General features: G+C 47.1%; 1 protein-coding gene across 3 annotated transcripts; it reads right to left on the bottom strand.

The window, feature by feature from the left end:
* Positions 1-252: 252 nt before the first annotated feature.
* DEAF1 (DEAF1 transcription factor) lies at positions 253-26,819 on the bottom strand. Of its 3 annotated transcripts, none has more exons than XM_054198755.1 (13): positions 26,544-26,819; positions 25,391-25,488; positions 24,869-24,998; positions 22,064-22,210; positions 21,102-21,241; positions 20,312-20,377; positions 19,291-19,417; positions 17,376-17,504; positions 16,497-16,625; positions 11,781-12,031; positions 4,666-4,731; positions 2,860-2,946; positions 253-1,296 (listed from the first exon to the last, which is right to left on the bottom strand). In XM_054198755.1, exons 1-13 carry the CDS (start codon positions 26,800-26,802, stop codon positions 1,192-1,194), a joined length of 1,734 nt encoding a protein of 577 aa, XP_054054730.1. In that variant the 5' UTR covers positions 26,803-26,819; the 3' UTR covers positions 253-1,191. The 3 variants fall into 3 exon arrangements, with proteins under 3 accessions (XP_054054730.1, XP_054054729.1, XP_054054732.1); XM_054198754.1 differs by having other exon boundaries at positions 2,860-2,949; XM_054198757.1 differs by lacking the exon at positions 26,544-26,819 and adding an exon at positions 26,144-26,458 and having other exon boundaries at positions 2,860-2,949.
* Between the last annotated feature and the right edge of the window lie 188 nt (positions 26,820-27,007).

The following is a 27,007-nucleotide window of genomic DNA, read 5'->3' on the forward strand; positions in this document are numbered from 1 at the left end:
GTGGAAGCTAAACAATAACCCTCCTCGTCCACCAACACTAAATCCGAGCGAATAACCAGACAGGACCAGTAACGCCTCACAGTTTTTATGCCCGAGGCTAAAAAACCCAACAACCAGAGGTGTGCGCATCTACTGAGACTCCTCCAGCCTGGGCCATTAATCTTCAAACGCAAATAAAGGCGCCTGATTAGCCTAAATTATTAAGTACATTAATAATTAAATGATTTTGTTGCAGTGAATGAAGCAAATACCTTCCTAATGCTCACCACTTCTTTAATTAGCAGCCACTAAAAGGCAATGACAGACAGCACTCTATGAATACGCTCTCACTTTGGGTTTGATCAGCTCTGATGTGGGCCAGATGGCCGCTCCGGGCCACAGCGGGGGCACGGCACACGCGAGACCGCCCTTCCCTGCTGAACAGACACGTCCCAGCCGCCACCTACGGAGACGGAGAGCAAAGACACGCGTGTGAAACCGCAGCCGGAGCTGCACCGAGTCCCCGCAGCCGCGCTGCAGCCCATTTGTCAGTACGGCAAAGTGCTGCCGCGGGAATGAAACAGTGCTGCCGGGCATGCTCATGATTTCACCGCATTTTATTTAACAACGTGTTATTTTTTACTTATATTTAAGTGCAGAAGCTCCAATGTGTTCCAAATTTGCCCAGCACAGAGGGAACACAGGGGAAAAAGAAAAAAAAGTCCTTCTAACGTCAGACTTAAGAACTTGTACTGACTTTTTCAAGGCAATTAAATAAATGAAATGAAGGTTTGTTTCTTTTTTCAAACAAGAGGTAGGGAAGCACGGGGAGAAGGAAACACTGGCAAATCTCATTGCAGCACCTGCTTTAGATCCATCTCAGAGAGATGAGGAGATCGCTGTAATCCACATGGTGGAGGTTCCAGTCTGGCACAGTCAAAGCTTCCTTAAGCCGAAGGTGGCTCCCAGCTGCTCAGCTGCAGTTTGGTGGGGTTTGTTTTTTCCAGATGAGGTTTTCACAGACTCTGTATTACTCAAAGGTTTTGGAAGAGGATCGGGAGTTGGCAAATGCTCTCACAGTATCAAAAAGTCTTTCAAAAATGAGTTTGCTAGAGGGAAGAGTGTGGTGTGTTAAGGACAGACCGTTCGCGCTGGGTCGCCGATCCAGCCGGCCGCACCACGTTGCTCATGAACGGTTAGAGGTAGGTGTGCTCAGACGGTGACTTTCTCCATTACGCTGTCCGTGACATGCACCTCGTCGGCTTGTACCGTCACCGTGGCCGACTGGCCGCAGATGTGCTGGTGGTCCTTCCAGTCCTGCGAGGGGAGAGCAGAGGGAAAGGCCATGAAGAGAAAGGGCCCTTGGAAAGCACAAAAGCACCCCGGGCCCCAAGAGAAGCCCTGTCTGAGAAGCGCTTTCTCCAGCACAGATGGGCTGAGCAGGTCGCTACTGCTCGGCCAAACGAGACTAATGACGGACAGGAAAGGAGCCACATACTGGGTCAAGGCTAGAGGCGGATACAAACTAAGCAGAATGCTGGCTTCTCAACCCAAAATCCAAACCAGGACATCAATGTCAATTAGGTTTTGGAAATTTTACTAAAACAGAGTGAGAGTTAAACCCTCTCCTGAAAGGCAGCTCACTCCGAGCGAGCACTCCCGAAGGACAGCACCATACAGGGGGTCTTAGTTCAGCCATGGCCAAGGAGAGGAATACAATTTCTCCCAGGATTTACTGCCTTTCGCTTCTCGTCTGCACTAACAGAACACTCCTCTAACTCGCGCAACCCAGAGGCCGCACATCACAGCTCACGAACACAGGGGGAATCTCAAGGAACGGGTTACGGGCGAGCACTTCAGCCTCACACCCTGCTACAGCGCAGAGCACCAGCCACAGGCGGGCAGACGTCTGCTCAGAAGTGACGCGCTCGCTAGGAGGGGACAAAAGGTGGGTACTTGGTGGCGTTTCCCAGTGCACTTTGTACTGAGAGGACACCAGGGTGGCGTTACTGTCCCTGGGACGCCAGGGCAGGTAGGCTGTGTGGATTTTCTGCAAGACGCATTTGGTCTTTCTTTGTATTTTTACTCTTTCTGCTGTGCAGACAGGGAACTTGGCCACCATTACGCTCTGTTACAGGCAAAAGGAACCAGTCAAAATTCTAGAGCTACTCAATACACCCGGCCTCAGCTGATTCAGACAGAACTTGGACAGCCCGCGAACTGCAGCCCTGGCCAAACTAAATCACCCTTTCCTCTAAAGCAGAGTGCCAGGGGTCTTTGTATGGAACCTGTGCCAAACATGAAGCACAGCAGCTTCCTCCACCATACCTCCTCATACCTGTTTCCACACCTCCCGTGTTCAAAATCTTACAGTTTGTCCCACTGCACCATCTGTAGCATCACAAATAACGTAAAGAATAACAGCCCTGTGTCCTCAGTGGCGGAGCAGGAGCCCAGCTCACCAGGAAGCGGCAGGGAGGGGTTGTAAAAGTGCTCCCAGGGGACTGCTCCCCACAGCTCCCAGTGAGGCGTCCACGCTCTCGTTGCTGGTGGTGCTCTGATTTTTAGATCACCTTTGAGAAGGGGTGTGCAAATCTCGAGACCTTCCCTACCCATTTGGTCCGGACCCTGCCCTGCAGACCTGCCCCTTCACTAGCCTTGCTCGGCGACCCAGCTGGCAGGGTGGGTTCGGGATGCTGGGGCTGCCGACCCCGTGCAAGGCTTGTGCTCCGGCTGCCCCCACCACACAGCGCGTTCCGCTGCCCGTTCTTCTCACTGTCCTTACACCCACCAGGTGACAGGCAGAGCTGTCTGGCTCTCCCCAGGATCACACTGCCCTCTCTGGACAACTGAAACTGCAACTCCCAAGCAACCTCGTACCTTCCGCTGGCAGAAAGTGGAGCAGTAGTTGACTTTGTGGCATCCTGTGCACTCGTTCGTTGCCTCACGACCGCAGTTGACACAGGACTGCTGTGACAATGGATGGGAAAGAGACAACGTCAGAGATAACGACAACAGGGAGATCACCAAAGTGTAATACAGGTGCTGTAACACGACGTGATGCAGGAGCAGTGGTAAAGCCCCCATTTCCCAATATATCCTCCACACACGAACACAAAACAAAGTGGCCCGCTGGCTTCTGGACATGCCTTCAGAGACCCCTTCTCCTCGCCACGTTAGCAGGGATCTCTCCTTTCCTTTCTGGAGGGCGAGATGCCCTTCAAAACCACGGGCGAGATACTGAGTGGTCCCGGAAATCTGTCCCCAGTAACTTGACATGTGTCTTACCAACCCCGGCCGCGTTACCGGGGGCTTCTGCAGGAGTCAGTCTTAGCCCGGGGCAGGCGTGTGCCCAACAGCAGCGTACAGGCTACACACAGGCCATCCATACCCAACCTCGGAGTTTATCTCAAACATAAAGTTTTAAAGGCAGATTTGGCTGGTGGTTTTGTTTATAATATATAATCCTGTGTATCTCTGAGAGAGGCTCTGAGGAAGGACAAGAGCAGGCGTAAGCATGGGACGCTTCAGTTTAATCTTTCCCTGGTTTTTGAGAGGAAAAAGGCACTAGGGGCTGCCAGTCAGCAGCACGACTACATAAGCAGTGTCCCAAGAAGGAAACAGAAGACAGAGGTGTAAAATTAAGAAGGCTATAACAAGAGCAAGGACTTAAACCTAGAAGCAAGGTGAGATACGATACATGGATGAAAAATCACACCTGGTTTTTAAAGGCTGTTTTTGTGTCTATCGCTTTAATCTTGTATCAGTGACATCAATTAACATAACCTGTATATTTAGGTGGAAATATCATTGAACTACCACAAAAATAAGCACTTCACAGAGCGTTCTGTTTCCAACTCATTAAATTACTGACAAATCATTAGCACGTCGGAGCAGCAGTGTGAGGCCGTGACAGGGAGCGTTTCTCGGCTGTGAAAGTGTCGCAGGCGTCTTTAGTTCCACCGGCTCCTTCCCTCTTTTGAGCATAACCAACCTAACAATCAGCGCCCTGATTAACACCGAGTTCATCACGCCGTCTGCTCACACCTTACCCATGTACCTACAGTTAACAGTTGGTGTGACTGAACTATATTTGTATTCCTGACATACAGCCGGGAAATCAGGCCACCAAAAAGGGGCTGAAAGCTGCTCTTTGGGACTTGCAAAGCCCGTCCCAAAGGGACACTTAATGAGGCTGTTCATAACCTGCGCGGTGTTGGAAAATGCTGCAAATACACAATGCACGCAGCTGTACCTGGAGATCTTAGACAGAACGAGTAGCACATACAGCCGTATGGGCTGAAATCATGGGTCTGAACTATCTCAACTCACGCTCCCGTTCCAAAAGCCAGAGGGAATCACGCAGTTTTGCAAACCCGCTGACAGGACCAAAAGGACGAGAGTTTCCTTCCTCTCAGGCCTGAGTGAGAGCCATCCGTCAGAGCTGCAGTGCCGTCACTCAGGGGAGTGAGACTCACTAACCCAGCCAGAGGACAATAACGGATTGTGAAAACCTGGAATGCCTGGGAAAGGGGACACTCTGCTCAAACATTACTCCCGCTAGCGAAAGATACGCAATACAGAATACGTGACTTCAGTAGCAATGATAAAAGCCTCTGCACCTTTAAATGGAACAAGACAAAGAACAAAAGACTCTTGATAAAATATGAGACACCCCCAGCTTACCTTGATGATGATTTCTGTTTTCCCATCCACATCTTCTGTTTGTTGAAATAACTGGTTCTGATATTGCTGCAAAGAAAAATACAGCGGACTTGTCATCTGACAGCCAGAGTACGACGTGAGGGGTTGAAAAGGCTGCTCTGTACGGAGGGTCCCGACACTGAGCTTGCTTCTGGCAAGCCCCGAACTGCAGTTGCAAGAGGACAGAGGGGAACCTCCCTCCTCCCTTCTAAGAGAGGGACACGGTGCCCTTATGCGGAGACAGATGAAGAAGCCTGTGAGGAAATGGCCTGAGGTGACAAAGTGCCAGTGAAGTCCAGCATTTACTCAAACCCCACGCTCCCCACTCCATCCAGCCAAGCACTCCTTAATTGCCACGAGGGAACTACACACACCCCCCCAAGAGAACCTAACAAGTTAGCAAAGGAAATACAAGGAAAATGCCAGGGTAACAGGGCCAAGTGCCATCTTCTTGGGCCAAATTTTGGGTTCAGTTGAGTCATCCTAATCCACTAACAGGCAAAAACGTCAGAAGGGACAGCATAGCCCAACAGAATGGATCGGGGAAAAAACCAGACAAAATTAACACACTTAAGACTTAGGAACAGCATCAACCATCACTGTTATTCCTCCTTTTACTAAAAGCATAAAAGGGCTTCCGAGCAGTTTTGGAATTAAGCCCTCCTCTGGAGGTGACTTTCAAAGCACGTTTCAGGCGTGTTGCAGGTTTACTCCAAACCAGTTCAAGTCCAACCAGGCACTGCTCCACCTATTGCCTGGCCACGCTCAGCAGCCAACGCTGCCGAGAGATGGGAGTCCTAAAACAAAGGGATTCAAACCCGATCCCGATTTGCTTATGTGCTAACCCTGGTTTAAATTTATTGGGAACAGTTAAAAAGTAAGAAAAAACCTGAACCCCCACCTTCAGCCAAAGCAGGTTTATCCAGGAGTGACCATGACCCAACGTATAAGGAGATTAAAGGCTTAATTTACAAGTGTCTCTATGACCTGCCATCAGAGTATTTATTCTCCTCTGAAATCACAACCTTCAAAACCTTTACATTACCATGACACAAATTCAAATTAAAAAACTCCAGGGGGATGGAGGAGGCGGCAGGGAAACCTCTTGCTGCAAGGGGCGTGACTGGGTTCTGCCATTATTTGACAAATAGGCCAGACCAGGCTAATTAGCAAGACAGGACACAGGCACAGCATCCCCAGCGCTTCCAGTACTGCGCAGGCGAAGTGTGCATCACGTCTATGGAAACTGCAAAATTACTATTTTGAAAACCAAAATTGTGCCCAACTTAAAAGCACTCTTGTGAAGACAGGGAATACAGCGGCGCGCTTGAGAGGTGGCCTCTGGCCTAAGAGTCCTGCTAAGCCTCAGGAAGAAAATGACCTTGATTCTTCAGAGAATCACGAACGTCAGTGAGCACCGGCTGTGGAGAAGCTGGAACTCAACGCTTCATGCCGCGGCCTCTGCCAGCCGGCACACGGGTAAAGAAACTGGGGATTCTTCAGGAAAGATTAAAACGATTTTTCCACTGTTAAGTGAAAGATCAATGATCCGTGTTAAAAGTACTGGCCTAGGAAAACTGTGAAATGTTTCTAAACTTCTTTTTAGTGACGAAAGTGGAAATACAGATACCAAAGCACGCGGTGAGCTGGCATTTCAACCCAGCTTGAAAACTTTGTGCACATAATCCCAGCTACTGTCCCCTCCGCAACAGCCAGGCAGTGACAGTGCCGGGGCTGACCATGCTGAATTCCAGCTCTGCCGAAATGTCGCAGATCCAGAATTAAACCCCTTCCCACCACCAAGACTCCACTTCATCCTCTGCAAGTGTGGCTAATCCTGTTCCCCAGGGAGACTGCCAACATCAAGAAGGACATCAAGAGAAAGCCTCTGTCCTTGTCTGAGCCACAGCAGCTCCTCCTCCTCCGCTCTCAGCCCCCGAAACCTGCTGATGGAAACCGCACGTTTATCCCCCCACTTCGTCTCCTTTTTCTCTCCGCCCGCAGCGAGTCCTCTGGTTCCGCTCAGCCCATGGTGTGAAGAATTCAAGCCATTCAGAAACTATGGAGAAGGCAAAGGTGTGGTAAGGGAGAGGATCAAGCCAGACACATCCAGATCTCTCATAAAACCAGCTCCAGAAAACCAATAACCTCCAATTCTCGACTGTTTTCACCGGTGCTTTGGGGTACACAAACCATTATTTGCTTACTAGAGCTACCTTTCTTGAATGCCCGACCCTTTTTGGGTTAATTTCATACTCTCTAGCCCTGAATTGTTTTAATCTTTCTAAAAAAGAATTCAGATGGTCCAGCTGTTAGCTGATTTAATCTTCCACCTTGTTTTCAATGGGCTGGGCTCCAAAGGCATCACTGCATGACCCAGAGAGAGGCTATTTCAATTAAAGTGCTTGTCAGATTTTGACACCGATTTTTTAAAATTTATACAGAGTAACTGTTCAACACGTTTCCTGAATATCTACATTATCTTCCAGCCATGCCTTCTGGCAGAGAGTTTGGTGAGTTCAGGTATTCTCCCCCTCCTGAAGTTTATCTGCTAGAAACGATGGCTTAATGCACGCTCAAAAAACCTACTCTGCCAAAGCCCCCAGGCCTTGGTGTGACCGTCTCTGAGCCGCTCCTCTGGGGCCACTCCTGCAAGTTCTCAAATATCTCCTGGAAGAGACACTGAGCCCTTGCTGCCCCACTCGCTCTCTTCCTAAATGGTTTTCGCTAAAAGAAAAATGCAGGGAAGCCAACATTCCGATGGCAACCAAAGGATCAGATTAGTCACCAGCTAATTAATGACGACAGCGGAGAACTTTCTCTTAACAGCTGCGTGAAGTTCTGACAGAGCAGCTCTATTTAATGAATGCCATGCAAAATGCTGCAATTCAGAAAAAGCTTACCAATATTTTGTTATTTTCATTTTTTGCAATAAGCATGACACTTTTTATTTTAGAAGTTGATATAAACACGGAGCTGGACAGGTTATGGTTTGCTTTTCTTTCCGAATATCGCTTCACGAGACTTCTAGATACATGAATGTAACTTGGATTTGGTGTATTGGACTCTAGAACAATTTTGTTTCAGAAGAAATTATTGCCAAAGAGATATTTTCTTACATGCAGGAATTGTAGATTTCGGGTTTACAAATGGCCCTTATTTCTAGGACTTACAAGGTTAACACTTTTTTCCAAGAGCCTTTTACCCAGAGATCCTTCCGCTTTGCCAACGGCTCTGCACGGCCCCTGTGCAGGAAGCGTTATCCTGACGTTAAAGAGCAGGCTGAGGCCCAGCGAGGCCAAGGAGTTACCTCGGGGCATCTAAATAACTTGTGGCAAAGATGGAAACAAAATCTGGAAGAGATCCTCAGTCTTGAGATTTGCCCAGCCAACCACGATCCTTCAACAAATGTACAGGAATTAAAAAGGCCAGAGACAGCAACGGAGGGCGTGCGAGGACTGACAAATGACAAAATGATGCGCAAGCAAAATTCTGCTGGTGAAACCTTCACCTCCAGCCTTTGGCATCTGACCTACAGTTTCCTCAGAACAGCTAAGGACGCCCCCGGACCCTGACTCAGGGCGTTCTATGGCTGTAAACCTGTCGTAGGGAGGCAGAGTGAAAAGCCCTCGTGTCAGACATGAGAGAGAGTGGAAGGCAAGTGTACGTTTCCGTATTTTCTGGAATCGCCCGTGGTGACAGGCATTTGCATTCCACTGCTGTACAGCCTGACACCCAAACGCTCAGCCCCCCCTCAATTCCGCCCCCCTTGTTGCTTTTGGGGACTCTGTATCTAGGTACCGCCACGTGTTCGGAACTGCAATTAGGGATCCAATCCTCCTGCAAAATCCAGATGAGGCATGCCATCTTAAGGAAGAAACGTGACTGTAGATGCTTCTAATTTATGCTGCACTTATAATTTTTTACGGTTTTCCCCTGCTACATTTAGCAGATCCCCTTCCTGCCACAGTTCCTCTCTGATGTTGGCATTGCCACCTTCAAAACGATATAAATGAAGGGAATAATGTATTCCTAAAACTCCTTTTAACAGTCCTGAATGATATCATTAGCAAGCGTGACCAGAATGAAACCGTGATGTCCGCTCTTTGACTTCACAGATAAGAACATAAGCCTGCAGGCAGCACAAACGCCTCCCCTGCGCAAAAGAAACTTGGAGCAAACGCCTGACTTTCACGGTTCAGAGCTCTGCAAGTCCCACGAGCACTTACCGATGCTCAGCACAGAGCACAGCTTCCGATATTTAAAGCCAAGGCAACCAAACTGCTGCTATATGGGAGCAGACTGGCTCATTTGTGGTATTTAATGAACTCCAAAGCTCATTAAATACTAAGTATAATAAGTGAAACACATATAGATTTGCAATATACAACAAAGCATATAAGCTGTGATTAAAAATCCTTAATGCTTAATTCATTGCTCTCTAGGAAGACTGAAACAGAACTAGCACACGAGTTAAGCGTTTGCTGTTGTTGCCACTTCTCCTCTACTCTCTAAAACTTGGGGCTGCTTCAGACCTCCTTGAAGGGCAGGTACAGACAGTGCTGTCCCAAGCGCTCCGTCCTGCTCCTCCGTCGGGAGGCAGAGGCACCTCCCTGCTCAGCGTGGGTGGCAGAGGGACAGGGATACGGTCACCAGATCAAAAGCACTTGAACTCAACATCCTCGAGAGCTGGGACACCGAACTGGGGAACAGCTCTGCACTGCTGTGAAAACTAAAGATACGTATTATTTACAGTCACGGCAACGAAGTTTGTGTATCCACTTGGGAACGAGCCCGCTCCCAAGAGATTTCCTTAATCCTGCTATGAACTCCTCTTCCAGGAAGAGCTGAGTCTACAGCTCTGTTGTAATTTAATCTGTTGTAGGGCCTTTGCTGCGCAGCTCTGATACAATGACACAATCTCTCACTTCTAAATACCTGGGACCATGCTGCTGCACAGAAATTCTGCAAACCGGTGGCTCTCCTACCGAGCAGCACCCACACCGCTGCGCCCACCCTCCCCGCCAACGGAGCAGGGGGCGAGACGGCTCCCCCCGTTCCTCAGCCCTTGGAAGTTCTGTCGGGGTAACAAGCACAACGTAGTGACAAAGCACCTATTTCCTTTGTATTAAATTGGCTCAGCAAAAATCAACAACCACCAAGGCAGGAAGACACCTCTTTCTCCCCCTCCTATAACTTAACCATCAAAAAAAGCGGTCTCACCACACACACGCCCAGGGTGGGAAAGCGACTTCTGTTACACACCAGGGAAACATTCATGAAATCAGAAAAGCTCCTCTGGCCAACACAAAAGCAGACAGCCAATTATTTGACATTTATTGGAATTACTTCCAATGCCAGCCCTGTACCCCGAAACCCAGAGTTTTTTCCAAAAATGGAATTCACTAGAAGGAATTCAGAAATAGCTATCTGCAGTATCATCCGCAGGGCTGCAGATGCTGGCACACAGCAGCAAGCTTGAGAATTGTTATTTGGATATTAAAAAAATAGCACCATGAGCAAGTGTTTTTATCAAAATACAAAACTGTTGACATACCCGCTACACAAGAAGTATGATAAGACACACAAGTTGTGTAACTGGGGATTCAACAGTTACTGGGAAAGGGACTTTGGAAACAAACACATGCTCATCCTTGCCTTGTAAAGTCAGCGCTTTAATCAACAGACAGGAGGGATTTTAACTCCCATTCCCGGGGCAAAAAGAAACTAGAATTACGCAGAAGTGAGCTGGATTTGGATCGGAGGGTGGGGGGAAGGGCTCTGAACAACCATTCCAGAGACAACGGTAAGGATAAACAGAAGGGAAGACAGCACAGAAAGTGGAAACAGAGCAGAGAGTGAAGTTAAATAAAGTCAGATGTTCATCTCTAAACTGTGTCAAAGCTGCCAGTTTTGGGGTATCCCAGGTTTTCACACGCAGGTTTTTAGCAGCAGATGGCCCAAACCTGGACAGCAGCACAAACACCCATTCTGCCCAGGCGGGAGGCAGGGAAGAATTAGACTCTCAACATGTCACACACCTGCACATCAAGGATGCAGCGTACAGAAGAGTTTAGCAGAGACAACGTGGCAAAGAATATCAAAGACGCTGCAAGGACTGTCCTAGGGGTGCTCAGCTCTCAGCAAAGTCTTCCCACACACATTTCTTCAAGGTCTCGTGCCTATGAATTCAGTGGAAAGCTGACGTTAGCAATAACGCCAATGGCAACAGCAGATAGTGTGGTGTACAGGAGGGAGGTCATCAGCTAATGACAACGACACCAGTTTCACAGTACGTTGCACCCCACCTCTCTCCCTCAAGTCCACACCAGCAGCTGTGGATGGGGGGGAGAAGGGGAACGCATTTGGCAGTGCACTGAGTCACATTCAGGGGCCATGCGTGAGCTGGTGTTAAGAAGACTCCAGGGTCCCTACCTACCGTGCATCAATGAAAGAGAAGAACAGCGGGAAGAACAGGGCAGACCTTGTAGATAATCCCTCAGAAAGGAGAGAAGGGCCACCAGGTACAAGCCAATACTCCAGTAACGCCAGCCGGCCCTTCAGTCTTACCACAAGACTCATGTGAGATCAAGCTTTGCTTGCACAACGCTCAGCAAGACACCTCTAATTGTACTGCCTATCTTCCCCATAAACTCTACAGCTCACTGTTCTTTTCATCCCTCTGCCTCTTCAGGCCACCAGAAGCCTCTCTGATAGCCCTGCTCACTTGGCATGAAGAGAGCAGCCGCAGCATGGCTGAACACTCACCATCTTTCCTGTACGAGGATTCAGAGTCCACGTCTCATAAATTTAAGGATGGCTGACAGGAGAGCTCAGGACTCGTAACACCAAACAGTTTGTACTATTGGCCTGCTACCCACACCTCTTGGAATCCCAGAGCACTCTACTCCTTTCCCCATCATACAAACAACTCAGAAAGATTTGTCTTGGTAATACCACTCTCGAGACATTGAGAAACAGTTTCTGAGGGCTACCACTGTTCTGGCCAGTGACAACCAGTGAGGTATTATTCTGTTCATCACTCAGCCGAAAAGATGCCCTTGGCTGAGCCATCTCACCTCCTCTGGCATAATTACCTCTTTCCTCTCCACATCAGCTTGAATTTTCGCTTGCGTGACCGCAGCCTCGCGGAAGGAGGAGCTGGCCTGTTTGGCCTGCTCAATGAGAGTCTTCAGCTGCTGGGCGGTGTTGAGCAGTGAATTGACCATCTCTTCCAGGTACAGCCAGCTCCGCTGCTCCGTCACTTCCAGCCCATTCACCACTGAAGGGGATATGGCTTTGGTGGGGGTCGTGGGGGGCACCGCCAGGGCAGGGAGTGAGGTTAACACTGAATATGAAGAAAGAAAAAGAAAATATAGAGAATTAGGGCGTTTCATTTCCATAAAGTGTGGGGGTGTGAGTTTGTTGTGTTAGTTGGTTGCTTTTTTTTTTTTAAATACGGTCTGCAAAGATTTCCAATCCGGCTAAGTTTTTGCTGAACAGACCTATCTTCTGTGACCCAAAGGGCACAGAATCGGTCTGTGCAGAAGAAGCCTTTGGGGCGCTCTCAAACCCAGAGAACAGAAGAACATGTACTGCTGACCCTACTGTCTACTCGGGGAAGGAATTAAGCCCTCCTAGCACTGCTGCACGATGTTTCCCTTATCCATCGCTAAGTAAAGTTATAATAAATCATTCAGTGACCAAAACCGTCAAGTTTTCTGAAACATCCTGATGTCACTGTTGTCCCAACAGAAATGATTTAAATAAATACCTCTGCTCTGTGTGTACATTGGCATCTTGCACACTGGGTAAACAACCCTGCTTCAGGACATCACTATGCAGATGTCAATTCTTACGTTGCACAACTGCAAAAAATAGGGACTGATCCACACCACACACCCCTACACCTCCTGGACTCTGATCTTAACCATAACCCTGGCCAAAGACTGCAATAAAACCAAGCCAGTTATCATCACCTCAAAATTACACGTATTACAAACATGCACTATCCAAAAACACCGGTTGAGAAGCCTTTTAAAAAAAAAGCCCTCAACAATTGTAATTTCCTTGGACCCCTTCATCCTACATCCTACCCAGAAAACAAACTATGGGCATAGAAATACACGCACCACACTGAAACACCAAAAATTTGAATAAAAGGTATTCACAGCTATATGCATCTGTTTCAAATATTCCGAACAGCAATGCTCATTGCGGCTCCGAAACCTCTCCTTGCCTAATCCCAAAGGCGAGAGCGGGTGTATACAGTCCAGATGGAAGTTTTAGCTTCAGACACTAACATCTCCTGACATTTGCTTTACATTTACTGTGTCAGACAGTTCTCAAGAAAGCAATTTCTTGTCTACGGCCCTTTCCTCCAGAATCCTAACTACAACTCTTCACTCTTGTATAAACTAGAATGCCACAGGTATGAAACAAAATACAAAAGCACAGAAGCCCAGCAATACTTCTAAATATATGGCAAGGGGCATTAAAAGAAGAAAAAAAACCCAATTATTTGGGTTTGCAGCTTTTGCTGCCTGTTGCAGCCTTTACTTTTTCATACCCTAACCATAATCTTAGCAGTAACTGCCGTTTGCAGGAAGCCACCAGGACGAAGCTGAACTCCTGCCCTGGTAATCTCATCACACTTGCCTTGAACTTGCCTCCAACTCCCTCAATTATCAGGGCTCCGCAGTCCTCCCTTTCCCGAAGCCTGTGTTAGAAAATTAAAGTTTTAGAAAACCAACAATGTCTGTCTTAGCCTTATCCTTGCAAACGTTTCAAAAAACCAGCAGCTGTTGTGTCACTAAAACATCTACTTTTCACAACACTAGGCTTGCATATACAGTGGGAGACCACAGCGTGAGGAAATTAAATCTAGAACCCAACAATACACAGCACAAACTCACCTCAGGCCACATTTCCAGGAACAAACGTTATCTGGCTTTACTTTTCCAAAATTTAACTCTTAACTCTAGCAATAAATACTCGCCATCTGCCATAAAATTAAGCCCAAGATATTCACATCTACCAATAGCTGACTCTAAATTCCTCACCAAACTGTTTATGAGAAAAGAGGGCACCACCAACACTGGGGCTGCGCAGTCCGATTACCCTAAAATGGACTAATAGTCTATTTCAGGATTTTTCCTCACATCTTTAGGTAGGAGTTTCAGAAAAAGCACACAGAAAAAGCAGTAAATTCTGCAGGCTGAGAAACCACATTTCTTCCCAGAGAGTTCTGCATTGTCAAGGGCAGAGCTGATAGTATTCCAGGCACCAAATGCCAATTTGCTACCTTGACTTTTAAATAGCGAGCGACATGTTCATATAATAAACGCAGGACCGTTCCAACTGATGGATGCTGTGGCCCTCGGAGCAGCATTGAACACTGCCGGGAATATAACTTCAGAAGCGCTGAGGCATTTAAATCCTATTCGCATCCAACCAGTGTCTGCTCTCCCTTGAGAAGCATCACTCTGACACCTCTAGTGCCTCCAGCTTGTCCTCCCCTCCCCGCACCGCTGATGCTACCCACGATAATACACTGACAACGTCCTTGAGCGTCTGCAGCGTTACAAGGGAGCGCCTCGCAGACAGCACAGGCAGCGTCCGCGCCGCTGCTGTGTACTAACTACTGTTTTCATTAAAATGGACCATTCTTGGAGCCAGATCCTTTTCCTTGAAACCAGAGTTAAGAAATTTGCTAAAAGGGAAATTCCCGAACAAAATGTAGAGGGTGAAGCATCTGAAAGGCACTTTATTCTCATTTACTTTATTATCAGTTTCCCGTGGGCAGATATTGGCACGCTGGTCTGTCTAAGGTGGCTCCAGAAAGAAAGGCAGAAACAAGCCTCAAACCTCTCTCACACAGAACAGCAAACTGCACAACCTGGTTAAAAACACAGACCAGCAGACACCCCCCCATTCGGGGAAAATATCTTGACTACACATCAAACGGTACTTAAAATTCAATTGTAAATACCGTCCTGAAAAAACTCAACTGTAAATACTGTCCCGAACAGCAAAGGCCACCAGACCTTCCTGTACCAGGCTGCAACTCCAGCAGTCCCGCTCACAGTGAACCTCCTCTTAGTAAAGCATCCGCAGACAAACAAGGCTTCTGGCAAGACTGCACTGAACACTGAATATCTTCCAAGAGATCAATTAATTTAAGTGTATTAACACTTTAACCCTTTTCAAGTCACACCCAGTAGTTTTTCATGCAAGCAGCAAAAGCTGAAATAATCCTGCACGGATTTGGAGAGAGAGAACAAATCCCAAACCCCACGGTACTGCAAGTCTCTGTGCATTAGATGAGTGACCTTTTCTGACAGACAGCATTGCAAGCTCACCACACAGGCAAACCCACATTTTACGCTCAACAGCCCTTAATTAAAACAGTAATTTCAATCCATTTGCACCTGACTAGAACTATTTGCCCTTAGATATGAGTAAAAGATAAACTGGTCTTTTATCAGTAGCTGTTTGCAGAAGAGCCTTTCCCACTCCTACATTTCCAGCAGAATATTTATCACAGCGTGGCATTTGATAACTTATCTAATGGGAATTACTTCCGATTCCTCATTTTGGCATAGGTGTATCAGTCAAGAGAAAGTATTCGCCAGTGAAAAAAATAAAAATCAATGTTTAATTAGTAACATCAAGATCTGACTAAGACTTAAAACCAACAAGATTTCATTCTGGACAGAGCAGGAACGCACTGTGCTGCTCCAAGTAAGTAAATAAAAGGTCATAGAGAGGGGAAAACACAGGCTTTAAAGAAGAAAGACTTCAGACTGCACAAAGGAATACAACACGTTTGCATGATCTTTTCTTGACGTCTGACAGAACAGTAACAGGGATCAAAACCTGCCTGTCTTACAGATCCTCTGTGTCAGCGAGATCAGGAAGTATCAGAGAAACTTCACAGAATCATAGAAATTAGAGAAGTAAAAGTCCTAAAAATCGCCTAATCCATCAGCCAGCCAGTGGCAGATCATTCCCGGCTATATCTCTTGTCCAGGCTCGATAAAGACACATAAAACAAGCACAACACTCCAAATTTGCAATTCCAGTTTCTTCAACACTTCCAGTTTCTACCAGTACAGGCAAATGAAAGGTCATTAAGTTGACGTAATATAATTACATTTGAAGAGGTATTTGATAATCAGTTTAAGCCGTCCTATCAAACACTAAAGGGCTAATTTGCACTCATCATTTCTCATGCCGTCTGTTCCTTTTTTACCCCAGAGTCTCTGTGACCCCAGCAGGGCAGGCTCTCGCCGCTCTTGTTAACCAGCACCCATCGCTCCAGCACAAAGGGATGGAAAAGTGACGTTGGATGGGAGAGCAGCACACCAAACCTGCCCAAAACTGCCTCCAGCACCTATCCGTGGATTCCTACACAGACGTGAGAACACTTAGAAAAGCTTCTGTGACCTAATTTTAAAGGGGGTGGTCTCCTCAGATGGAACACTAAATGTTTAGCCACAGTGCCCAAGTGGTGACAACAGCCTTGAAGCAAAAGCCTCAGGAAAGGCAGGGGATTGCAAGAGGATTCAGGGAGCAGGATCGCAACAGCCTCCTCTGGTAGGAACCAACAAATCAAATTTCTCAACAACGGAGTGAAAAACTTTCCACAGAATGGAAAATCTGTTTTTCCAAATCTTAATAACCGCAAAACTCATAAGCAAAACAGAGAAATGTTTCTTTTTCTGCCTCAATCTTTCCCTTTGCTGAGAAAGAAGAGGAGAGTAAACTGAAGCACTGATAACTGCGTCTCACATTACAGACATAAACCGTACCAATTTTGGGATGAGAGGTTGGCAGTGCAGCTTCTGGAAAAGGCGAAATCTGACAGTTGTCCTGGTAACTTGGATAATGAGGCTCGGGGTGACTGACCCGGCACGGCGGCTGGACATTGGTATCTTGAACTGCAGAAAAACAATGGCTTTATGAATCACTGGATAACACAGCTGTCGGGCCGTTCTTACGCTTCTTTCACCCATATTTTTTTTACATTTTATACAAGTTTCTATACTCCATGATAATTCCAAGGGTTGCAAATGAGGAACAGTAGCATGATGCTACACTTAAAAGCAAGGCAGTCTTGCACTGATTTCATCTCTCTGCTTTCACTTTTGAAGGCACAGGTTACTGCCGTCTTCCCTCCCGCGCACCTTTATATTTCCAATAATCACAGGACTCCAAACTATGGTTCTCAGAGCAGGATGGTTCCCTCAGCAGAGCTCACAACCCCATGTACGAATCAAATTGAAAGAACTTAAATATATGGCGTGCGTTTATATTTTGTTTGACTTATTCTGGCATTTTTCACCTGGTTTCAACACTCAGATAGTTTTCCTTTTTTTTTGGTAGCATTTTAGGACAAAGGAGGAGTGAAAAAAATAGCAGAGGTGACCAGAAGACCCTAGAAATCAGCAGAGGTGTACATCAGCAGCTGCAACATCTGGACAAAAGGTCTAACTTCTTTTGTGCAACTGGTGAGATTTCAAGCTGCTGAAATAATTTCAAAGGAAGAACAGAGGGATACATATAGTGTCTCTCTGTAAGCTCTTGAGAAATAAATCCTTCGTGCGGCATTCAAAATGCTTCTTCCTATAGCAATGGGCGTCCAAACCTTTTTTTCTCCTTCTCTAGCAGACATACACCTGAACTCTTACCTGTGGCTCCAGTGAAAACATCACCCTGGGACGGACTTTCCGAGATAATTGCCGTGGCTTCCACTGTTGATGCACGGTCAAATGTCAGAGCACCGGAGGTAGTGATCTGTCCAGAAGGAGTCACGGTGACTGAAAATATTAGAAGTACTTTCATAATTAACACTCAGCGCGGAGGGCTCGGTTGTTTAGCTGTTGCTATCCCTGTTCCGAATCACCCAAAGGCAGAGAACTGACAGATCAGTAAACGGCCTGCGGCACCCGAGTTTGGATCACGCCTATGACCAATGCAATCAGAAATGGGAATAAAAGCCCCATTTGGCTTTCGAAGGCGCTGCCGTCCTCCTGCAGGCCTCTGGTTATTCTCCAGGTGTGCAAGGCCATAACGTTAATTTAGAACATAATGCCTCCCAAATCACCACCTTTTCAATTATTGTATGTGCAATGACTTAACATCTACCATAAAGGTTCAGTGGGGCCACAAAACCCATCAGTTTCTGCGTGATCCTACTTTATTACAACTTTAGCAGTTCTTACTACTTAAATCAACATAAAAACCCTGGGGATTACAACGAATTCTGTGGCAGTTTGGTTAGCTGGACAGTTTTAGTTGCCTCTACACAGAGTGATGTAACATGCTTGGCCAATGCAAGGAACAAATCCCCATATCTTTTTGGATGAATATACCCGCGTGGCTCCAAAATGTTTAAAACCCTTTTTAAACAGGATTAATTAATCTGGCACCTTTAACTGGTGATGGGCTGATTCTGTGGCACACTGCTCAGCCAGAAGGATCTTTTCGCAAACAAAAATTCAATTTTAAGACATTGAGGCTACAGATTTACGCCTGCTGAAATCTGTGGCTGCTGCCAAAACAAGCAGTTCTCCTCTCTCCCAACGCCAGCATGAGCAAACGTGCAACCTCACAGCACCTCACCTTAATGAAGCCATATTTGGGAGGATTAAAAAAAAACCAAATAAACTCTACAGAATCCTTGTCTATTTCCCTTCCTCCTGTTGCTGGTAATCTAATCTTACTTTTGGCTGTTCTTTTTTGGATTTCTGTTGCTTCCTCAATTCACTTTGTAATGTTACCATCCAGATGATGCCAGTGTGATGAGAGCAGGAGGACACATGAATGTGACTGGGAACGTGTGAGCTGGATAAGCCTGCAAATTAATTTCTGTTCTCACACAGATGGTTTGACAATCAAGCCCAGTAAGTAACAAAGCGTGTCCTGAATGCTAGAGAGGAATTTGCAGATGAAAGCGTCACCTTCTGCCTCTTTTCATTAACAACTTTCAGGCTGCGGATTTTATTCCAGCTGCTTAGGGCCTACTTTTCTACGTATTTCAAGAAATAGCACAAATCTTACTCCATAGCCCTCACCAGCTTCTGAAGGACAAAAACCAAGCTCAGGGGACGGAATGGTAATTTCCGGCAGAGCAAAAAAAGGGCCATCCTTTCCCTCAACCTCAATTGTCATTTGTGACAAACCTACCTGACAGCCGCTACGGACCAAGGCCAGGACTCCACGACTCCCCCCGCGCTGCCAGGCTGAGAGAGCAGGTAGAGGGAGGAAATATAACCCAGACCACTCTCAGAACAAAACAGGAAACCTACGGCTCACTGCAAAAGGATCCTAAGATGCTTAAAACCCAGTCTCCTGGAGGGCTAGAGCTGCGCTTTTTCCTACTTCACTTGCAGTCCCAATGTGGCAACACTGTGCTAGTTTCTACAAAATAGGAAGGGAAATTAGCTAAAGCCTCTGAGCCAATGAAACTGTCCAATGAAAAGGAAATGGCAAAAAAAAAAGAGACATTTTTCTCAGTTGGCTAGTTCCAAGGGGCCACTGATTGATATCTAGCGTGACAATTCTTCATCAAAAAAGGGAAGCAATTTTTTCCAAAGAACCTACATGTAGTAGCAGCTGTGGCAGGAAGCAGAGTGATGTTTTTGGGGCAGTCCTTCTTCACGGGAGTTGCAGGCATTTCATTTTCTTTTTTCCGCCTTTTATATGGTACAAAGAGTCGTACAGGGCCACTCTAGGCAAAACAGGCAAAAAAAAAAAAGAAAAGAAAAAAGGAAAAGGCATTAGCTGAAGCACCTCTTTGGGGACTTTGTGTTTAATCTCATCTTTGCAGATGCAGCTAAGGTCAAGCAGCACGTATTCCCATGGAAGATGTGTGGTTTGCCACAATTGACCAAAAAGCTCCTACTTCTCCAAGCCAAAAGAAGTCTGAAAAAAATGTTACAATCAGCTCCCTCCAGCTGCAGAGGAACAGATTCAGCCTCTTCCCACTATGATTTAAGGAGCAGAAACAGGCAAATAATTAACTGCTGGCCAAGGTGGTGGAAGAAAAGAGAACAAGAGTGAGGGGAAGAGAGGAAGCAGTTTCAGGTCTAGGAAACAAGCAAATTATCCAGTTCATAGCAGAAAAGAGATGCAAAACATTACCTCAAGTCAAACTGAAGACTTCTGCTTTCAGGACTTCATTTTTGAAACAAACAAACAACAAACCAAACCCCAAACCAACCAACCAACCCACCCACCCAAACAGTTTAATACGAAAACATGGACCCAGCATGAAGTATTACATTACTACCTTTTAAAACATTTTTTCCAGCTCAAAAAATTGTGACATTTCAGTCAAAAATCACAAATAGCTGTGACATCTCCAAAAGACATTTTACATAAATAATTCAGGAGAAAAAAAAAAGGAAGGAAAAAAATTAAGTATCACCCAGTTTTACTGAGGCTGCTACGCAATAGTGCTAGCAGTTCCTTATCTCCTTTCTTTACGAAGCATGGATGAAGCACACTGCAACCATAGTACTCATGAACATTACTAGGACACTCATAACCTACTTGCAAATAGCTGTGGCAGCTTGACTGATTAATTGTTTTAAAACGAACGGCTATAAAACCTACAACTCACCAGAGTCATGTCATCACAGCAGGCAGCACAAGTACAAGAGGCAGCGTGAGGATTTAAAATCCCATCCTGAAATTAGAAGATTACTAGTTCAGCATGAGTCACCAAAACCACTGAGAGCAGGAGCGTATTCTGCTAAAAGATTCAGCCAGCCCCCAGAGAGACGCAGCCGTTCCCTCCCAGGGACCCCACGCAGAGGCCAGATCTCCTACATGATAGTATAGTGGATGGGAGGAGAGCGAAGGAGGAACAAACAATTTTCAAATCAAAAGGCAAGGATGTATGAATTTGAGACTTGATAAAAGTTTCTGCCCAAGCAGAAATCAGCTGCCAACCTAATGGCAATGCCAAATTCTCCATGAGACTCCTGGACGCTGCAGGAAATAAAGGACCCAAAGTGATACTCAATAAAAGGTGCAAGTGAAGAATATGTTTGTCAGGCAAACAGAATTAAGCAGATCAGGTTATTGAGTTACAGTATCATGGGTGAGAACTCACTTCTCAATTTCTGCGATACAGATCAAAGCTGGACTTCAGCCTGCATAAACTGTAACCCCTTTCCAAGTACAAGCAAGATTTGTATCACATTATTTGAAAATACATCTAGAAAAATTCCTCTCGCATCACTGATTCTCAACCAAACCAAAGTTTTGCTTCCAAATTGCCCCACGGCACCATCCCACATAACCCTGCAGCGGCAGCACACAGGCTTTTGCACCGCAGCGCTGGGCAGACTCTGCACAGGCTCCACCTGTCCCTTCCAGCAGAGAGGAGGAAGCAAACTTAACCTTACGTGAATAAGGCACTGCAGCGGCCTCCCCGCATAGCGGATGCTCCTCTTCCAGTCTTTGCTGCTGGCTCGTCCCGCCATAGCTTCAAATTCGGTGGGGCTGTACCAGTTGTCCCCTTGTTTAATGCACCTACCACGGCCTCCTAAAATAAAACAGAAGAAAGGAATTATTAGTAAAGGTTAAGAATCATTTTGTCACATTCCTAAAGAAGTAAATACTGAAATTGCTGGACAAAATGGCAGTTAATCTATAGCAATCAGCAAACACGCCCATCTGCTACTTCTCATTGCTCTAGGATAACTGTGCCCATTTATTATCTTGGCTGTGACAACGACTGCGCAAGTTTAGAAAGCTCCAACTTTGGGCATCACCAGTGCATCGGAAGGCCAGAAAAAAGTACGCATCCCCAAGAAAGATAAGTCTTTCTTGCATAAACACCATGAATTTAAGCCCTTCCTTAATTTGCACTTAAATTTCTAATCCTTCTGGTCATGTAGAAAAACTCTCTAGCCATGAAGCAATCGCTGTGCTGTGCAGTCCAGCTTCCCGAGTTTCTGCTGCTGCTTCTTCAGCTTTCCCACAGAGATAAAAGGGAAGAGGAGGGGCTAAGGCAGCTAAGGAGTCCCATTAGGGGACAAACTCTCTATTTTCTGTCCCAGCAGGGATTCTTTAGAGCTTTGGAGAAACACGGTTCTACTTCTGAGACAAAAAGAATGTTAGAAGAGTCAACATATTACCGGGGAAACTCACTGCACAGCAGCCTGTATCTTCACAGATTTAAGAAAAGAGTTTAAAAGCCTCTGAAGAAGAGAACAATAATATCCAAAGGGACTAGGCTGGCTAGGAAAGTGTCTTTTTTTTTTTTTTCTTATGATTGGCCCTTAAAAGTAGCCTGATTAAAAGAAGAGTGCACCAAGTGAAGAAGGAGCTGTCACACTTTCTCATGCAAGAAGGTCGCGGTTACCTGAGCCAAGTCTGTTTTTATACAGAATGCCACTGATATTCCGGCACCGCACCGGGAGCTCGTTCTCATACACAGACGGGTCCCAGTTATACTTGGTTCCAGTTTTTTCTTGGACGGATGTTAAAGGGGTAGGAGGAGATTGCGGTCCTTTGAAAAAAAGAAAAGAAAGGTGACAGCAACCAAAACGCACGTTGGCTATACCTTCACACGCTCAGCCTGGCTGGGGCAACGCTGTCAAGAGGTTAACTGGAGCAGCTTCCATTCCACAGCAATGGAAGTTACGTGGCGCACCACAAAAAATTCAGCTTGAACATTCTGAAAATGACATCTTTGGGAAAGACACTCTAACAGCACATTAAATGCGGAGGTTGTAACCTGCAGTGGTGTAAGCAGCTGGATGGATCTCCCCCTTCCCAGAGGCCGATCCTGTAACGTGTTTTGGACCACAGAAGGTTTGCCATGCCATCCTGCAGGCAGAACGGAAACTGCCAAGCAGCCGTGAAAACAACCTCAGCAATAAAGACACCAGCTATTGCCACATTTAAATATCAGCAAGTGGCCTGAATGGAGATAAAACTATATTCAAGGACCCTTTAAAAAGCACCCACTTAGGAGACTCAAAAAGAACTCCAATTAGGAGACTCGTATTTTTATCATCAATATTAAAATGATCCATCTGCCTTTGGGGGTGGGATGGGTGCGACAGCCCAGCAGCAGGGCATGATTTTTCAAGAAGCTTATTTGCAAGGATTTGGGAAAAGAATAAGAAAATTTCACGGAATTTCACAGAATTTTTCAGAGTTGGAAGGGACCTCTAGAGATCATCTAGTCCAACTCCCCTGCTAAAGCAGGATTGCCCAGAGCACACCCCTCAGGATTGCATCCAGGCAGGTCTTGAAAATCTCCAGAGAAGGGGACGCCACAACCTCCCTGGGCAGCCTGTTCCAGTGCTCTGTCACCCTCACCGTAAGGAAGTTTTTTCTCATATTTGATCGGAACTTCCTATGTTCCAGCTTGTGCCTGTTACCCTCATCCTGTTACCGGGAACCACCGAAAAGAGTCTGGCTCCATCCTCCTTCAACCCACCCTTTAGATGCTTTTCAACATTAATCAGGTCTCCCCTCAACCTTCTCTTCTCCAGGCTAAAGAGTCCCAGCTCTCTCAGCCTTTCCTCATAAGGGAGGTGCTCCAACCCCTCCATCATCTTTGTTGCCCTACACTGGACTCGCTCCAGTAGTTCCCTGTCCCTCTTGAACTGGGGAGCCCAGAACTGGACACACTATTTCAGTTGTCGCCTCACTAGTGCAGAGGAGAGGGGGAGAATGACCTCCCTTGACCTGCTGGCCACACTCTTCCCTATGCAGCCCAGAATTCCGTTGGCCTTCTTGGCAACAAGGGCACACTGCTGGCTCATGGATAATTTACTGTCTACCAAGACCCCCAGGTCCTTTTCTGCAGAGCTGCTTTCCAGCAGGTCCACCCCTAACCTATACTGGTGCCTGACATTCTTTCTCCCCAGGTGCAGGACCCTACATTTGTCCTTGTTGAACCTCATTAGATTCTTCTCTGCCCAGCCCTCCAGCCTGTCTAGGTCACGCTGGATGGCAGCACGGCCCTCTGGGGCGTCAGCCACCCCACCCAGTTTGGTATCATCAGCAAACTTGCTGAGCCTGTCGCCTCGTCCAGGTTGTTGATGAATACATTAAACAATCCTGGTCCAAGTATTGACCCCTGGGGGACACCACTGGTTACAGGCCTCCAACTCGACCCTGCTCCATTAATCACAACCCTCTGAGTCCTGTCACACAGCCAGCTTTCAATCCCCTCGTCTAGTCCACACTTCCTCAGTTTCCTAAGGAGGATGTTATGAGAGACAGTGTCAAAAGCCTTGCTGGAGTCAAGGTAGATGACATCTGCTGCTCTGCCCTCATCTAGCCAACCAGTTATAACATCATACAAGGCCATGAGATTGGTCAAGCATGATTTACCCTTGGTAAATCCATGCTGACCACTTCCAATAACTTCCTGCTCTTGAACGTGTGTGGATATGACATCCAGAACGAGTCACTCCATTACCTTCCCAGGGACAGAGGTGAGACTAACCGGTCTGTAGTTCCCTGGGTCCTCCTTCCTGCCCTTTTTGAAGACTGGAGTGATATTGGCCTTCCTCCAGTCCTCAGGCACCTCTTCTGTTCTCCATGACCTTTCAAAGATGATGGCGAGTGGCCAAGCAATAACATCTGCCAGCTCTCAGCACTCGCGGGTGCATCTTGTCATGGCCCATGGACTTATGGATGTCCAGTTTGGCCAAGTGGTCTCTAACCTGATCTTCCTCTACTGGGGAAAACTCTTCCTCTCTCCAGACCTTCCCCCTTGCCTCCAGGGCCTGGTATTCGTGAGGGACAGCTTTAACAGTGAAGACTGAAGCAAAGAAGGCATTCAGTAGCTCTGCCTTCTCTGTGTCTTCCACCACTAGGGTGCCCATCTCATTCGTTAGTGGGCCTACATTTTCCCTAGTCTTCCTTTTTCCATTGATATACTGAAAGAACCTCTTCTTGTTATCTTTAACCATGGTGGCCAAAATGAAATGTATTTCTGACAGGAAAAAAAACAAACCACAAAAAAAGTATTATTCTACTCCCAAGAAATACAAGAAGTACCATGTGAAGAGGGGACAAACTATCCTTATAAGGCAACGGCATAATATTATGCACATAATGTTTTTTAATCCTAGCAACACAATTAAAATGGAGAAAAAGCGACCCCTCCAGGAGAATGACACTTTGAAAACAGATGGCCTTATACCTGGTGTGAGAGGTGCTGCTGGCCCCTTCAACCCTGTGGTTTCTACAATGCTGCCGTCTGTGTGAACCACTATGAGAGTGGCTTTTTCAGTATTCAAGCTGTCCCCAATCTGGAGGGCCGTTCTCCCAGACTATAGAAGAAATAAAGAGTTTAAATTGATAAGAGTTAAAATACCAATGTATTTTAGTATTCCCCCAAAGCTTCTCAAAGGTACCCAAAACCACCAATCAATATGCCAGTTAGTAGGTTAGTTTTTGAGGTTTCAGACACCCAAATTCAAAGGTTACATGTTCCAGGCCATTAGTTCCACTACAGAATGAGTATATGGGGGTGGAAAGGTAAAAAAACCTCTCCAAGCGATAAAGAAAAAAAACTTATGTCATCCAGCTAATGGTTTTGTGGCTTAAAGCCTGCATATCACAATGAAAACATATCTTTGGCCTTACTACAGCTCAAACATAAACCAGGCTCTTCATTTACAACGAGAAAGTACATGGGACTCAAATGAAAGGAGGGACTTACCAACACGTGTCCTGAAATTGAAGCTGCATTTGCCACGGATGTAGTGAAAACATTGTCTGCAGAAGCACCAACGTTGGCTACTGTCACGGTGGTGACTTCTGAAATGTAAAACAGACATGAAGGTAATACTCTGCTGCATCCAGACAGCCTGATAAACAGCTAAACATCAAAAATTGTAATTGCATTTCCTTCCTATTCAAAATTAATTTCATTTTTCACGGCACCTTTAAGTTGTTATAAACACAACCATTCTGATTTTTGTTAAGCTTTGGGTTGAACATGCCTTAACCCTCCTTCAGACCATAACAGTAGTTATCAGCATGTGATGAACAAAGGGAAAAATGAATATTGAATCTGTACTAAAAAAAAAAACACCAAACTGTGACACTTATTAAAAGAGGGGTGACCGGCAAACATCAAGATAAAGGGAACTGACTCTCCCTCTGCCATATATTAATTTCTAGGGTGCTATTACCTGCACGCTTGGGCCAGGTAAAAACTGTCTAAACTTAGAGCCAAATGTTTCTATGATGTATCGCCTACTTGACTGCGTAACTAAAACCAGAGGTTTGTAAGTACACACACAGGGTAAGAGTGAAAAAACAAGTCTGAAGCTCACATGGAGATGCCGATCTAGGTATGAAGGACTCTGAAACATATCACAGAATGTAATCATAGAATGGTTTAGGTTGGAAGGGGCCTTAAACATCATCTCGTTCCAACCCCCCTGCCATCCTGCCTATGAGAGCTTGCCTTCAAAATTCTGCATGTTTCAGGGCACTTTGTTAACGGGAGACAGCGTCTCAGTAATTTTAGACGCGCACAGGCAGCTCTTGCTCGTTTGACTTTACGTTGTGCCATGTAATGGCGAGGAGAGTGTGATTTCCTGCGTGCGGGGAGCGCCACGGGCCGCAGCCGGGACCTGCCCCTTCTCCACAGCACCCCCGCAGGGCGATGGCTCCGTGTGCGGCCCGGGAGCCGTTCGGGGGCCAAAGCCCGGTGCTGCCGGCCCCGGCCCCGCGGACGGGGGTCGGCTGTGGGGGCTCGGGGCCGGGCCGGGCCGGGCCCTCCCCGGGTGCCGCAGCCCGGGCCGGGCTGCACTGAGGCGGCGGGGCTGAGGGGGGCTGCGCATGCGCGCTCCGCCCGCCCTGACCTGCGAAGGCGGTGGCGGCCTCGTCGGCGCTGGGCAGGGGCTCGGCTGCCATCTCCATGTGCTCGGCATCCGCCGCCATCACCGTCACCGCCGCCGCCTCCGCCTCCTCCTCCTCCTCCGAGGCCTCCGGCTCCGCCTCCGAGGCCGCCGATTGCGGCGGCGGCTGCTGCTGCTCGGGTCCTTCCGCGGCCGCCGCCGCCACTGCGGCCGCCGCCTCCGCTAAGCCCAGTTGCTTCGCCGCCGAGTCGGCGTCCTCCATCCGAGGCGGGCGGACGGTCAAACCGGGGGGAGCCGAGCCCGCCCGGGCGGGCCCCGACGCCGGCCGCTCCCGGGGGTCCCGCTAAAGGGGGTCCCGTGGGGGGAGAACACGGTTCTCCGAGGTCACTCGAGCGCTTTTGGGCGGGCGTCCGAGCGGTGCCGAGCTGTCCCGAGCGGTTCCGAAGGTGTTTCCCGGGCGGAATCGA

The sequence above is a fragment of the Rissa tridactyla genome, chromosome 4 (genome assembly GCF_028500815.1).
Source record: "Rissa tridactyla isolate bRisTri1 chromosome 4, bRisTri1.patW.cur.20221130, whole genome shotgun sequence".
In the NCBI taxonomy this organism is placed as follows: domain Eukaryota; kingdom Metazoa; phylum Chordata; class Aves; order Charadriiformes; family Laridae; genus Rissa; species Rissa tridactyla.

Bases quoted from the DNA above. Each gene is read 5' to 3' on its own strand.
- DEAF1 (XM_054198754.1), bottom strand. From the start codon at position 26,802: ATGGAGGACGCCGACTCGGCGGCGAAGCAACTGGGCTTAGCGGAGGCG. The intron at 22,211-24,868 runs GTATAAGGCCAT...TTTTTTTCAAAG, and splicing joins AGCAGCACCTCTCACACCAG to GACCGCAATCTCCTCCTACC. The intron at 21,242-22,063 runs GTAACCGCGACC...GTTTTATTTTAG, and splicing joins TAAAAACAGACTTGGCTCAG to GAGGCCGTGGTAGGTGCATT.